This window comes from Camelus ferus, chromosome 25, assembly GCF_009834535.1.
Source record: "Camelus ferus isolate YT-003-E chromosome 25, BCGSAC_Cfer_1.0, whole genome shotgun sequence".
NCBI classification, from domain to species: Eukaryota; Metazoa; Chordata; class Mammalia; order Artiodactyla; family Camelidae; genus Camelus; species Camelus ferus.
The window spans coordinates 24,754,345-24,770,422 of record NC_045720.1 but is presented as its reverse complement, the minus strand read 5'-3'; the positions used below and the strand labels follow the sequence as shown (position 1 = coordinate 24,770,422).

General features: G+C 38.2%; 1 protein-coding gene across 2 annotated transcripts in view; it reads right to left on the bottom strand.

The window, feature by feature from the left end:
* RSPO2 (R-spondin 2) overlaps positions 1-16,078 on the bottom strand; it is a 187,597-nt gene that overhangs the window by 61,485 nt on the left and 110,034 nt on the right. For both annotated transcript variants that reach the window (XM_032467780.1, XM_006189078.3), the window contains one exon: positions 9,202-9,390. In XM_032467780.1, the coding sequence (XP_032323671.1) occupies positions 9,202-9,390 (189 nt within the window). The remainder of the gene's footprint in view (positions 1-9,201; positions 9,391-16,078) is intronic.

Genomic DNA, 16,078 nt, shown 5'->3' with positions numbered 1-16,078 from the left:
ACAGAGCACATCCTACTCTGTTCAGTATTCACAGGGTATGGGTGCTTGACACAACAGATGATCATAGACGTATCTGCTGACTAACAAATTTAATGTTAGATCTCTTTCAGGTTAGAACAAACACTGAAACAGAGTCCACCCTCGATATTTTAATGCAAGAAGATGATTTTGTTACAAAGAAAAATGCTATAGATTATAAAAAGCGCCATTTCCAAATTAGTCACCAATTTATTATAAACTGCACTGAAGCTCTTATGTCTTTTTTTTTCTTCCATCTTTCTCTAAGAAACAGTACACATACTCTTTAATTGTAAACCGAGAAGAGATGAAGGTTGGAGGGAGAGACTGAACACTGCAGAAACTAGACTTAAAATACAAACTTACATAGAGATCAATATTAAAATGGTAACTGCCAACAGCAAATACTGCTCTCTTACTGTGATTTTTAAATAGATAGTCATGAGAATTATTAGAACTAAATGGCTGTTATTCCAGGGTGTGGTATGTAATTTGTCTAAGCTTACAAAGCCAGTTACTGCCAAAACTCAAATCAGGGCCCAAATTAGAGTTCCTTCTAATTCAGTGTTCTTTTAAAGAAGTGATTTACCACAAATTGATTTCTCTAGAAAATCTAATGTCTTGAAATCCTTAATGGGATTTCAAACACTTAAACTGACCACTTATTTTAAAAAATAGTCAAAGAAACTGTGGAGATTTTTCTAATACACAGGTTTATAATTATGTATAATAGTTTTGTCTGCATCTTCTGGTTTATTTTTAAGGAAGAGTATAATGAAAAGAAGATTCCATTGGAGTCAGCATCTCAGACACTGAGGCCACCCTGCTCCTGACAAATTGTGTGACTTTGGGGAATCACTTCCTTCACAAGCCTCAACATGTTCATTTTGGGGAGCTGGGGGGAGAGGGAGAGAGGGAATAGAATCAGTTAGGTCTCTTCTAGACCTAAACATACAATTTTTAATTAGTTTAAGGGAAATTTCACATGTCTGACAGAGGCCTTGTAGGGTTCTGAACACACACACACACACACACACACACACACACACACACACAAAGGTTGATTAGCAAAAGTGTTAACTGAACAAAACATCCTCTATTCTAAAAACTATTTGAAATATACTATTATTTCCTTTCCTTGGCATGACGCAATATGCTGTTGCTTATTTTTATCTGAAATTTGTTTACAGAATGAAAAGATAGGAAACAGTTCACAGTATATTCAATTTAAATTAATAGCAAAGAATCACCTAGTTACCTCACCATCGATGCTCTCTCATTAAAAGAACGATGGAAAAGGGCTGTCGCTTGGGAAACAGTGGCCTCCCAGGGCGCTCCGCTATACCACCACCTTCCTAGATCACCATGGGTTGGAGTTGGGTTTTTAGTTCATCTGTTCCACAAATTTATAAAGTGATCCCTCTTTCAGACAAACTGGAAAGCATTCCAGGAGGCATGCAGCCCAGTCACAACGAGCGCGGGTTGTCAGCAGACACACATTTCTGTGTCAGCTCCACTACATGACTAGGAACACGCGATTTAACATCTCTAGGCCTCAGGTTACATGCTTCTGATAGTCATGTACCTATTTTGTAAGCGGTTGAAAGGATTTAGCCAGAAGGAAGTGCTACGTAAGTCTTCGTTATCACTAAAGCACTGGTGTCTTTCACAGAAGAGCAGCTCACATCACTGAGCTCTCCCTCTTACTCTCAGACACCCCAGCCACCTCGGACATTTCAGTCGTTCAATTCGTATGTATTGAACACCTATTAGAGTGCCAAGCTCTGGACTAGCTGACCCCAGCTGATTAAGCTGTGGCCCTGGTGAGACCAAGCTTTTAGACACGATCCCATAAAACTAAAATCAACTGACAAACGTTTTACCCCAGTCATAGGGACATCAAAATACAGCCAGCTCTCTTGCAGAGATGGCTCTTCTTGAGAATAAAGCATGAGAATCAAGAGGCTCAGCAGGTAATGACACCGCAATTATCTTCTGATAAGAGGGCCATCCGCAAGGTCCCTCTAAGGAACTATGCCTTAACTTTGTCAACTTCTGCCCAGGTCATTAACTGGCCAGAAGCAGCTCTTTCAATGTCAAGCCACTTTAGGACAATAAGCTTTCTCCCAGCTGGAGTAACCTGTTAACCTTCTGCAGAATGGCCCACAGGGCAAGTTCCCTCTCTGGGGAAGAAACCAGCTCAAGAAAATACCCTGTCTTGGGGGAGGGTGTAGCTTAGTGGTAAAGCACATGCTTAGCATGTACAAGGTCCTGGGTTCAATCCCCAGAACCACCTCTCTAAATAAATAAATAAACCTAATTACCTCCCACCCACCCCCCAAAAAAGAAGAAAGAGAATACCCTGTCAAAGAGTGCCAATTAAAGGTGAAGACCTTACCCACCACCCAAAAAAATCAGATCTAAAACTTATTTAATAATGTGCTTTTTGTTATTTTGTTTTCTCCAGGAGAAGCAGAAAGGTATGGTTAAAGAAACACAGAAATTAGAGTAAGAGAATCCTGTATCCTATTCTGTTTCATCCTGTGTGTCTCTGGGTAGGTTTCTGAACCATTCTGAGCTTTTCTTTCCAATGGTAAAATGCAAATGTTTACCTACATCATAGGGTGAAATGTACATGTTTATCTGCATCGTAGGATTGTTAAGAGAATACTGGAACAGCCATTCCTACCCTGAGTTTGAGGAGAAGGGCTGGTGTGGAATAACAAAAAGCAGTCATTTCTGAAGGCATTCAGAATCCCAGAATGTTACAGTGATGATTACATAGACTCTAGTTTTACAGATAAGGACATGAGGGCTCAGAATATAAGGCTCACCCAACAGCAAAAAGTAAGTTAGAACCCCTGACAGATCTCTGTCGCTGAGCCAGCTGTAGACAGAGCCATGAGAAGGCACCTCTGCCTAAGTGGTCGCCAGGATCCTGCTCTTCTGCGGATGAACACTCCCCTCCTCCTCCTGTCAAAGTATGGTCCAGAATAAAGGTTTACACTGCTTCCACTCATGCGGAATCTCTATTTCAACCAGAATCTTGTCAGAACCTTTATCCCCAAAATCCAAACAATTAGATTCTAAGATATCAAGACACAATTATAAATTAGATACCGTATGTGCCAGGATGCATAAAGTGTTGGGAATCTTCCAGAATTAGGAAGAGGGAGTTATGAGAAAGCGAGGGAGGCAGAGAAGGGAGCCAGCAGAGGGGAGAGTCAGGAGCATCGGAAACCTGATCTGAAAGCCAGTGTAATCTACCCTGGTCCACTTAGAGTCCTTAAACATGATTACTGATTTTGATATTGATGATTAATGAGGGATGCAGGGAAGAACACACTTCTCCATGCTACCTTCATCTGCTTATAGGGTATTAAAATGTGTCTTTTACTACATGCAAAGCCTTCTAGTCCATCATTAGCAACAGGTGGAGACAAGGTCATTATTACACAGTAGCAGTGGTTCTCAGGAGTGAAGTCTGAACCAGCCACAGCAGCATTACCCAACAACTGTTTGGAAAGGTAAGTCGCAGGGCATTACTTCAGATCTACCAACTCAGAAACTCTAGGGGAGGTCCCAGCAACCAGTTTTTGCAGATGACTTTGATGCATAAACAAAATGGGAAAAATCTCTTCCCTCTTGCAACTTACATTCTAGTGGAAGAGGTAAATAAAACAGTAAGTAAAATACACATTATGTTTGTTACCCCTAAGTGCTAAGGAAAGGAAGGAAGAAAGGAATGAGTGAAGGAGGGAGGAAAGGGGGATGGGAATAGCTTTGTGGTAGAGTATGTGCCTAGCAAGCACAAGGTCCTGGGTTTAATCCCCAGTGTCTCCATTAAAAAAATAAATAGAATCTAATTATGTCCCCCCCCCAAAAAAATATACAGTGTTGTATGTCAATTATATCTCAACAAAACTAGAAGAAAAAAAGAAAAGAATGTTTTTTTTTTTTTGAAAGAGGGAGGAAAGAAAGGGAGGGATAAAGAACAGAAGGAGGAAAGAAACTCTTAGAATAGGGAAGGTTAAAATTTATACAGATTGATCAGGGAAGGTCTAATGAGGATACAGCTGTTCCAATTTTTTTTTAACCAAGATTGATCTTTCTGCCTTCATTGCTGATTCACCTCTAGCCCATTTCCGTGCTGCTAAAAAATATATATTTCCAAAACCCATAAACTTATCATTCCCTTACTTATAATGTTCCGTTGACTACTCGTGGCTTTCAGGATGTTTCCACTACCTAAACTTAGCACATAAGGCCTGCAAAGATCTAGTCCCCACCAGCCTACCAGCATCATTTCTGGTTTTACAGTGGAACTGTACTCAATCACCTTAATTTTACTTCACAATGGATCATTTTTCGTGTGTGTCTCCATATCTTTCCATGTGTTTTTCCCCCCATAATACTTAGTCCTAAGAATTCTGAAAACACCCAGTCTTTGCAAGTGGCATCTCCTTCACAGCTGAAATCCACCCTAACCATGAGAAAGTGTATTTTACTAAGTTGGTTGGTAACTCTCTCCACACAAATAGAAACACCATAACCTACTCTGCACACTTACTTGTAAAATAAAATGAGTAAAAGTACATCTGATAGCATAGTTGGCACCGAATGGAAGCTAAATAATTAGCAGCCTTTACCACATAACACACTGTATTAACTATGTGTCTTTCCACTAGGCCAGCTCTCTCAACTTGAACACTATTGACATTTCAGGTCAGATAATTCTTTGCTGCAGGAGGCTGTCCTGTGCATTGCAGAACATTGAGCAGTACCCACGGCTTTTATCCACTAGATACCAGTGCACCCCTCCACTTGTAATAACCAAAATGTCTCCAAACACAACTAAAATGTTCCCTTAATGGGCAAGGTCACCCCTGGTAGAGAATCACTGCACTACGCCATAAGCACCTCAAGGGCAGAAACTAATTATTACTCAATTATTATATCTCCAAGTATCTTAACACAAAGCCAACACATAGTAGATGTTCAATAAATGTCTATCAATAAGACACCCCACTTCTGCCATGCAGCACCGTAGATTAATTTTACCTATTTTTGAAAAGTATGTAAATGTATATGTTATTTTTATAGCTTCCTTCATTCAGTGTTCTGTTGTGAGAGTCATCTATGATGCTGCTTGCTGCAGGAGTTCATTCATCTCTACTTCTGTATATACTTTTTTAGATATTCTATTGATCTGACATTTGGGTTGTTTCTGTTTTGTAGCTAATCTGACAAGTGTTGTCGTGAATAGTCTTTTATATGGTTCTGGTTACAAGTCAGGAGAGCAGTTTTTGAAGAAGGAGAAAGAGGAGTGATTGGGAAGGACACAATGAGGGTTCTTGGGGCACCACTAACATTCTTTCTCGAGTGGTGGTTACACATGAGTGTCCACTTTGTCATAATTCATTGAATACTCCACTTATGATCTGTGAACATATAATTCTGTTTCATACTTCATTTGAAGTTTACTTATATTACTAAGAACTGAAACAGTTGTGCAAACAGAGGGGGTAAAAAAGGCCAGGGGTTCTGACAAATATCCTACAATGCAAATATACATGTAAAAAATAAACGTTTGCCTTCATTTGTATCAAAGAAAAGCATATTACAACAAAAAAATGCATTTTTACACTTTTTGTCAGTAATACTCAGGGTTGCTGAGATGCAAGGGAAAATGTCTATGAGTAAAGATGTGAAAGGGTACAGTTTCCTTAAAATCTTTAAAATGTGTATTATGATTACATATCAACTATATCTCAGTAAAGCTTGGAAAATATGGCATGTTCAAAAGCTTATATTATAAAGTATAAAACAGAAAAAAACGCACATGAGCAAAAGAATCTATAGTCTAAGGAAATTCTTCATATAAGTTCTCGTAGTGGCAAAAAACTATAAGCAAATTTTCAATAGAGAATTAGCTAGATACAGTATATCCATTCAGTAGAATGCATGCAGTCATATTTAATGACCTGAAAAATGTTCATAACTTATTACGTTAAAAAAAACAAATTACAAAACACAATAGTGACATATTTGTAAGGAGAGACATAAATACGCACAGAAGCAAAATGTCAAGAGTAGGAGTTAAAATGTTGACTTTTGTTCTCTCCAAGTAGTGTTTATCTTTATTTTTGATTTTATTTTTGAAAGGTCTATGTGCTTTCTAAGCTTTCTGCAGAAACATGTGTAATAATTTTCAGAATTAAGCTTTTTCATGTAAATGAGTGTCAGTGAACGCAAAAGAAAACATGAGCGAAGTCTCACTAACAGTATCGGAGACAGTGGCAGCTCTTAGTGTCTCAGGGTACATTTTCTCCCCACAGTGTGCCTCAAATGATTGTTGAGTTTTATACCCATGTTTGGGTTTTATAAGCTCCACACTGTATGGACCAAGAAGCCAACCTTAGTCAACACTTCATGGAGTGAGTGTTCCTTTGGAAGAAAGGTATTTCTTTACAGTGGAATCTTAGCCTTGTGATTAGGAAACAGATGAGCAAGTTTCACTCATAGGATATTTTAAAGCTACTGTTGCTTGAAGTATAATCTTCTCTACTGTCTAGCAATAATCTCTTAAAACAAAAAGTGGGATTTATTTCAAATTCTAAGGTTGTGACAGCTTTTCCGGTTTAAATCTGTCTCATCCTCTGAAGAGAATACAAGTAACAATGCACTATATGCAAAGCATCTATGAAAAAAAGCAAATATCACTAAGAACAAACCACGATCATCCAAAGTCATATACTGAGACTTCAGAAATAATTTTCCACTTTCACTTTGCTTCACAGGAGCCTTGTTCTAGGAAGCACTTCCCGCTTAGACCAGATAAGTAATGATTTTGAGGTCAGTAAACTGCAACATTGATTGCATTCACTTACAATAAACATAAGCATAGCAAACCCATTTTCACGTGTAGATTCTCTTTCCAAGGCTGACTTACAGTCACTGCTGTCCTCTCCATTTCTGAGAAAAGGGATCAACTTAGCCAAAATGTGTATGTTAACCCCTGCCTCAGAGCACCTCTCTAAGGACGACCCTGTTGATACGCTGTGAGGTGTGGCTGAATCATCATCCATTCCAGTTTGCCCAGGAGAGTCCTGGTTTACACCCAATGTGCCCGCATAGTTATTAATAGCAGCCTCTTTCAACTCCCAATGTCTCAGGTGGAATAAATACCTTATACGGTCACCCTACTGCCTGTACACAGGGAATAGAACGCTAGGCAAAGAACTTTGAATAAATGCCTGGAGCCATCTACACTCTTGTCTCATCTTCCTTGTGCACTGATTAGTCTGGAATAAAAACCACAATATTCCTGGACTTAAATCCCACCTCCCCTTGCCATAGGTGGTCTAAAGCAATCTGAACAGGAATCCACTTCAAGATGGACCCATCCTCCTATGGGAGTTCAAAAGCCACGAGAGACACATTACTAGGTAACTCAAGTCATATGCCTTAAGGTACGTATTTCAAAAAATCAGTTAATCTGTTGATACTTTGGAGGAGTTGTGTCTCTCTAGTTGTTAATCCAACAATTCCATGAAATGAAGTACATACAAATTTCCTCTAACTCTATTTATTTCTATCATTTATTTGTGCTAAGGATAAAATTATTCACCCAGGCACCTGAGCTAGAAACCTTAGGATCAAAGTTGATTCTCTCTCCACAAGTCTCATTGATTCTGTTTTCAGTCTCTGGGATTCATTACCCACAAATCTTTCATCAGAACATGATTTCCCACCTGCAGGTGCTACCGGAGCCTTCCTCTACTTTCTATCCTTCTCCAGCTCATCTCCTGAACTTCTGCAAGAATTATCTTCATTAAAGCCACTGCCTGCTCAAAACCCTCAGATAATACCCAGACTTCTTAACATGGCACTCAAGACCTTTATGATTTGCACTCAAGCCTCCCTTTTCATTCTCAATTCCAATCACACCTCACAGTAAGCACATACTACCTCAATGGTCCTCCTCCAGGAATGGTACTGCTCCCCTGGGAGGTGTTTAGAAATGTTTAGGGACATTTTTTCTTGTCAAAGATATTTGGGGGAAACAAAGAATATTTAACAATCAGGAACTAAGAACATTAAAATGTCCAGCAATGTCAGAAAAGTTGCCTTGCCAAGAGTACCCCCAAATGAGACTTATGGTTTCCCCAATATATTATTTTTACAAACATGTGGTTCCTTCTCTCTAGAATCTATTTAATCTCCCTCTGTTAGTCCTGCTTCCTTCCAAAATAACACTGTTCTTGGATGATAAAATTCAAACTCTCCTTATCTCAGGATCTCAGCTGATTTAATAGTCATGCACACAGTGCGTTAATTGAAGGTAATTGTCACACCCACAACACACTGATTGCCTGCTGATCTAGCACTTAGTGTATTGAATTATGATTAAACTTCCTACCCATCTGTCATTTCACTCCACGTTCCCCTTTTCCTTATCCCTCCTATGCCCTAAAATTTGAGCTCCTTTAAAAAAGGGATGTTCTTCTGGGATCTCATTCATTTTTTAAAACTCTAATTTCTATTGTTTACCTGGAAGTTGACAGTCATTCTGTGATTTTTGGATTAAAAGATGAAAAATTGTACTTGCATTCCAATGTATAGATTGCCATTCTTTAATAACCTTTTTTGTGGTTGTCAAACTCAGGATACTCTGAAGTAAACTAAATAGTTTAGTTACATCTTTTATCAGTAATGGTGCTTTACAGAACTAAAATGTATGTATTAAATTACAGATTAGATTAATTCAGGTATTATAAACTCAAATGTAAGAGGAAAAAGAAGTTGCAGGCATTATTGGAAACTGGAGAGGATGTTCCTAGTGTAAAGGTATTTAAAATTCCTTTTTCTTTTTTTTGGTAAGTGCTGAGCAAATTTGCCCTACAAATATCTGCCTCACATGCTTGTGTTTGAGATACATGTTACTTAAAAAAAAATACTGAGGTAATCTTAAAAAAAAAAGTGTGTGCACAATATACTTCTATACAAAAGATAAAGCAGAAGTGTTCTTATCCCACCCCACTCCTTTTTTTTTTTAAGTTGAAGCTTAAACTATTTCTGTAGCATATTAAAAATACACTTTTTTCAAGTCCAAAATTTCAACTTAACTTCCCCTAAGTTGCATCAACAGTAAAAGAGGTTGGACAAAAGTCAACTGCTCACGTGCACATCTGTTCATGTCTGGGGCTCGGTGTCCGTAGTACCCGGTTGGGCAGGAATGCAGGCACTCTCCATACTGGCGCATGCCTTCTCTTCGAAGAAAGAAAAATAACTTCTGTTGACATCGGCTGCACCCATTGTCCTTTGAGCAAGACAAGCAACCTTTGCAAATGGGATTTGATACATAACTAGCTGTAAAAGAAAAAAAAAAAAAACCATGTTTAAATATGAATACAACTGGACTTCTGATCAATGCAAAAAGCTGAGAAGACACGTCTCTTGTCTTTTTACCTTAATCACATAGAAATGTAAAACAAAATAACCTTTAATTAATCATTAATACACAACCAAACTTAGAAACAAAGAGGAAATTTAGAGGCAGAGTTGAGGCTTGGGAGATGTTAGACCAGAGAGAAGCAGACTTCACGGCAGGGTCTTGAATCCAGACCAAGACATACGCACATAGACTCACTTTACTTTACACCTAAAACTAACACATTATTATAGATCAATGATACCTCAAAATAAAAAAGAAAGAAAGGCAATAAGCATGTAAAGAGCTGACACTTGTCTCTATGTAGACTGGAGTCATGAGGGCTGTTTAACCACAAAGCAGGTACGAGAAGCCCCCGCTCCAACCGGCCAGAGAAGAGGTTTGCCACTCTGGAATAAGCACATAGAGGGACTGAGCACAGGAGAGAAAATGCAAGCCATGAGAAATAACTACCCGACATCTGCGAGACATCCAAGTGTGAGCTCCAAATCCAAATCATCAATGTAGCATCGGGTCCCTGAGTCAAGAGGTTAACATAAAAAATCTTACCCAGATCCAGGAAAACCCACAAAGAAAAAAAAAATGTAAAATGACCCTACAGAAATTTTCTACAGTCCTGAGACCTGGGACTTCGATGGAAAACCACCTTAACATCAAGATAAACAAATCACATGTGTGAGCAAACCTCTATGAGGAAGAGTCAGTCTGAGTAAGAGACTTCATACCTAGACAATCGGAAAGAACAGAACAATCTGAAGGTGACTTTAAAATGAGTTTCTCTAGAGTATTTGAAGAGGTAAAATGACTAGAAATCACATGGGAAGAAGCAAGATCATAAAACGTGCAGTTAGAAAAATTACAATTCTAAAACTGAAAAAGTTTCTATGGACAAGCTGGATGGTAGACCGAAGAGAGGGACTTAACTAGAAAACAGGTTTAAAAAACTGTAGCACAAAATAAGATAACAATATTAAAGCGGTAAGAAGCATGTGAGAAAAAATGAAGAAGTTCCAATACATGATTATTAGGAGTTACAGAACCAGAAGAGAATGAGTAAGACATAATAACTCAAAGAGATCATGGATAGTTTCTAGATTTAAAGAAAAACATGAATTCTTAGATAATAAAGAAAAATCACAAATCTGAGCAGACCCATTAAAAACAAGTCTGCATATGAACACAGCATATTTATACTGGAGAATGAATTCAAACCAGAGAGAAACAGCAGATTACCTACAAAGGAGTGAAAATTTGACTTTTAGCAGAGAGTTAGTAGTGGAATATTATCTTCAATAAGCTGAGGAAAGATTATCAAACTACAACTCAATAAGCAATTAAATGATTGTTTAAGGATGAGGGCAAAACTTGTGTTTGCCAGGGGGGAGAGGGGTGGGAAAGGACAAACTGGGAGTTCGAAATTTGTAAATACTGACAGGCATATGTAGAATAGATAAACAAGATTATACTGTATAGCACAGGGAAATATATACAAGATCTTGTGGTAGCTCACAGTGAAAAAGAATGTGACAATGAATATATGTATGTTCACGTATAACTGAAAAACTGTGCTCTACACTGGAAATTGACACAACATTGTAAACTGACTATAAATCAACTTAAAAAAATGTTAATTAAAAAAAAGGATGAGGGCAAAATACAGATATTTTCAGGTAAAATAAGGGCAAGGAACTTACTAATCAAAAACACTCACTGAAAGAATAAACTATATATATTGGGGAAAAGAAGATGGGACCCAGAAGGAAGTAGACTATAATAAGCATAGGGATCAAGCCAATGGAGAAGTATGTTGGTACATCTACAAAAACATTGATTTTAAAAATAATGATTAATTTCCAGGCTTTAAAAATAATATATATTTTATATCCAATGGCAATAAATAACATGGAAGACTTGAGGTGAGAAGGGGAGCTGAAGTCAAAGCATCTCAAGTGTCCGTATTATAGGTGAGGAAGACCAAAATAAATTCAACTTTGTTAGGTTAAACACACCTGCTAAAACTCTAGGAGCAACTACCAAAAAAACAGTGGTACATAATCTAAGCCAGTGACGGCCACATACAGATGTAACAAATACATAAAACATGAGTAGGAGGTAACAATCCAAATGTCCCGTGAACAGGAGAATGAAATGGTGTATTTGTACTACGGACGCAAATGATAAAAAGGGTTAAATGACTGATAAACACACACAAACATGTGAAGCAACTATACATTATGTTGAGCAACAGAAGCCAGGCCCACACCCAAAATACAAGCATGGTCTGTGTGATCCTATTTATACTGACGTCAAGGACGTGCAGAGCTCATCTACGGTGATAGACGTCAGAACACTCAGTGTCTTTGAGGGCTGGGGACTGACTGGGACACAGTGGACTCTTTGGCAAGCATATCAGTTTCCTAGGACTGACTAATTAATTACCACAGCATGGCGGCTTCAACAACAAGAGTTTGTTCTTTCAGTTTTGGAGACTAGCAGTGTGAAACTGAGGTGTCAGCAGGGCCACACTTCTTGTGAAGGCCCTACAGAAGAACCCCTCCTTGCCTCTTCAGGTGGCCCCAACGCTCCCTGGCTTATGTCAGTGTAACTCCAACCTCTGCCTCCATCGTCACGTGGCCTTCTCTGTGCACGTCTGCGTGTCCTCTTCTGTTTCTTATAAAGTTACTTATTGGACTTAGGGCCCACCTTAATCCATTATGATTTCATATCCATTCTTACCTTAAGTACATTTGCAAAGCCCCCTTTTCAAAATAAGGTCACATTCTGAGTTTCCAGGTGATCATGAATTCGGGGAGGAAGGGGCACTATTTTGCCCACTGTAGGATATGATGGAAATGTTCTAATTGTGATTGGATATTGGCCACACAAATGTATATATTTTCCAAACTGTGCATTTAGGACCTGTGCATTTTTTATAAATAATGTGCATAATTTATAAGTGAATTATCTCAATTTTTTAAAGAAAAAAAAAAAAGGATAGGCCATAGACTAGCTTCAGGATAAAGTAGTTACTTATAATCACATTTCTTTTTTTAGATTTATAAACTATATCAGATGCTCACCTGTAAGATATTCTTTAAATTTTTTTTGACAATAGAAATATCGTATTGGAGGGACAAGGGGGATAATAAACTAAGTAAATGCTGAAACAGAATCTGAAAATTGATGTATCAACCTTAAGAAGTTCACTACAGCTAGTGATAAATAAGGTAATTTAAAAGAAAACAAAGTCTGGTTTTAGCCCTAGTACAAAATTCAGAAATTATACAATCTGAAATTCCAGAATAATGTCTAAAATATGAAAAATTCATGTAACTTTTACTTATCCTTATACCAAACACGGCCATAAACAAGATTAATAAGGACACACTAACTTCATTTTATTGGGTTAACCCACAGAAGAAAGAAATAAGAGAAGGAATAGAAACTTCATCAATTATTAAAACTTTTAGCTTTGAGATGACATCCCATTTGCCTTACATATAATCTTTATTGCATGTAAAACTAATACAAAGCAGTAAGTATTCAGACTAGCATCTCTACCACAAGGCACACTGTGTACCACCCCTTCCTCCCTTTCTTTGCTTATGATTCAAAAGCCAATATATTTACAGCCACTTGTAGCAGATCTACATTAGGTTTCAATTCCACAACATGCTCTCCCCACTTTTCCTGGGCTCCCTGATTTGTTCTTATAGCCTATCTTCCAGAGAGATTCTAAAACAAGGGCTTAGTCTAACCTTTCAGAAAACAGGGCCAAAGAAGAACCAAGACGGGACCAGAAATCAGGGCCAAGATAACCCTTTGAAATGGCCATTAAGATCTACTTCTTCCCACCTGTTCCAGGACTTCGTTCTCTCAACTGCTGAACTGCTCTTATCTACATAATGAGTCTATTTTATGGACTTTCTCTTGCTTGCAAATTTATCTATCCTTCCCAATTTTCTAATTTATTACCTTTTTTTTTCTTAAACCTGCAATTGTGAAGCAAGAAACAATTCAGATGAAAAATCACCGCCTCAGATATAATAATTCCTAATAAAATTTTGGCAAACTTTCCAGACATCCCTTATATACATATGCATATACAATATTTATAATATGTAATTTGTATTTTTCATAACTGATCATACTTTTTATACACCATATCATAACTTGCCCAGTTTCAATCAAGTTGTGAGCATCTTCGAAGATCACCTGAACCAGACCAGTATCACTCATATTTCTTGGAAATGTCAGTGTTATCTGCAGCCTCTACTTTCCACCACCACCCAATTATCCTCAACACTACTTTTACAAAGACTTCAGTGAGTTTACAGATGCCTAGCTGAAGACCCCATTCTCAGTTTCTGGTCCTCACAACTCCTATAGCTAGGTCATTACTGACAGTTTTCTTCCTCTTCTAGCTTCCATGATCATTTCTCCTCTTCGAGACTGAATTTCAACTCTCACTCTTGTGATTTCTACTCATCTCCTCATAAGTCAGGCATTTATTACCTCTCACCTAGTGCCCTGACCACCTCTCTCTGCTTCTCTCTACATTCTATTGTTGGGGTCAGTTTTTCTGCTTTTATTTTCATCATAGGGTTTCTGTTATGCCTCACTCTCATGAAATAACTATGATTTATAAAGCATGTTCACATAGCCGACTGGAAATAAGCCTCTACTATTGACAGCTTCCCTCGCTGCCTTCTGAAGAGGTTTCATTCTGATATTTTGTCATTGGTGCCCTGAGCAGGATGTAAGGCATGAGTATGTCACTTTCAAAAACTGGGATACAGATCAACCTCTGTGTAAGGAAGAGGTAAAAACCGAGAGTGGGTGGGTAGGGTGCAGAAAGCTGGGTGAGACCAGAACCAGGAAGGTTCAGCGGCTGTACGATAGACTGAAATGGCTTGGGCAGAGGAGGTGGTGACCGGGGAGACCCCAACTCATTTTCATTTCCAGGGTTGTCTAAGAACATAACCCACCTGAAGCACAAAGACCCTTAGGCATGGTATTTGAGAAGCAATTTATGACTCTTATTAAAGAAAAAGGCCTTAAGGAGGAGCAACCAGGAGACTAAGGCAAGGGCTGGAGCTGCATCAAAGGCACCCCCACACAGCAGAGCCCCTCTCAGCAAGTCTGAGAGCGGCTCACTGGCCACCTTCTGCTCTCTAACTTAACTGCAAATTTGAAAAGGCAATATCAAGGTTATCCAAATCCCAAATTTAGCTTCACAAGTAAAAAGAGAATTGGGAAGATTTATGTACAGAGGAGAATGCTTTAAGGAGAAGGCTGTCTCTACCACAGACATCACAAAGTAGAGCTGAAGCTACACTTGATTTCAGTTCCGAAGTTAAACCAAGAGCACTTTCTCACTATAAATCACACCCCGTAGTAAGAAGCATGGAGAAGAGAGAATTACAGAGCTAAGCGAATTATCATAAATTAAAGGCTTTTTGTTTTCTTTCTTGTTCTTATGTATCAGAAGCCAACTTTCATCTTGACCACAAGGGTTTCAAAGGCAACAAATTGTACTCTACACTTTTTGAAAGGTTGTTCTTAAAATCATTAAAAGCATTGCTTTATTTACTTGAACTTTGACTGACTTAATGAAAATGAATTAGGGAATACTTACCTGAGTCTATATCTTAAGATATCTTTGTAACACTACATAGGAGGAATTCTCTTAAAACAAAAGTGATGTGAGCCACACCCAACCTAAGTGCTCTCTCTTCCCTTCCCTCAGTCTGCAGCAGTGCTCTTCAATGCTCAAGGGCAAGAACACATGTAATTTTTGCAATTTGAAGCTCCATGCCCCAAACCTCAAAAAGACTTTTCAGGTTTAATTAACCATTGTCCAGTGTCAACTATTCCAGTCACCTCTGTGTTGTAAATCAACAATTTAATTCAACAAGAACTTCTTTACCCATTATATGGATGACTATACCAATCTCTGTATCTAAAGCCAAGCAAAAATAGACTTTTAAACATGACTACAGCAATTAATTTTGTCAGGATCTTTAGTCAGAAATGGCTCTCCCTATTTCTATGAGATTTAATTCAAGTGTGCAGGTGAATAAACAGATCTTCTTAATTCCCAGCTTTGATGACCATGTTTATTTGCTCTCTCTGTAAGCTTCAACTTTTCCAACCCCAAGGCCTGCTGAGATCCACAACCGCATCATTCCAACCAAAACACTTCTCTAAATCTAGACCCACCCAAAATACTAAAGATGAAATATATCACACAAGACATTAAAAATCCTCAAAAAGGTGTTAGACAGTGATATTAACACAAATCCACACGTATCTCCATGACAGGGAAAGGGATGTGGGTAGGGAAAATAAAAATCATGAGGCAGAAACCAGGTAATAATTCCTGAATCACTGATACATATACTGAGGGGGGGGAAAGAGTAAAACTCCTTGCTCTTAATTCTAATTATCTGACTTGTGTTCCCCTTAAATTGCAAAGTTTGGTTTTATGAATCCTGGTATTTTCAGTCTGATCCTTTGTTAAATTAAATCCAGTTAGTCACATTTTACCCCATAGAACATGTTATGTAGGTGTTGAATACCCATCTGTTTCTAATGTAGTCCTAA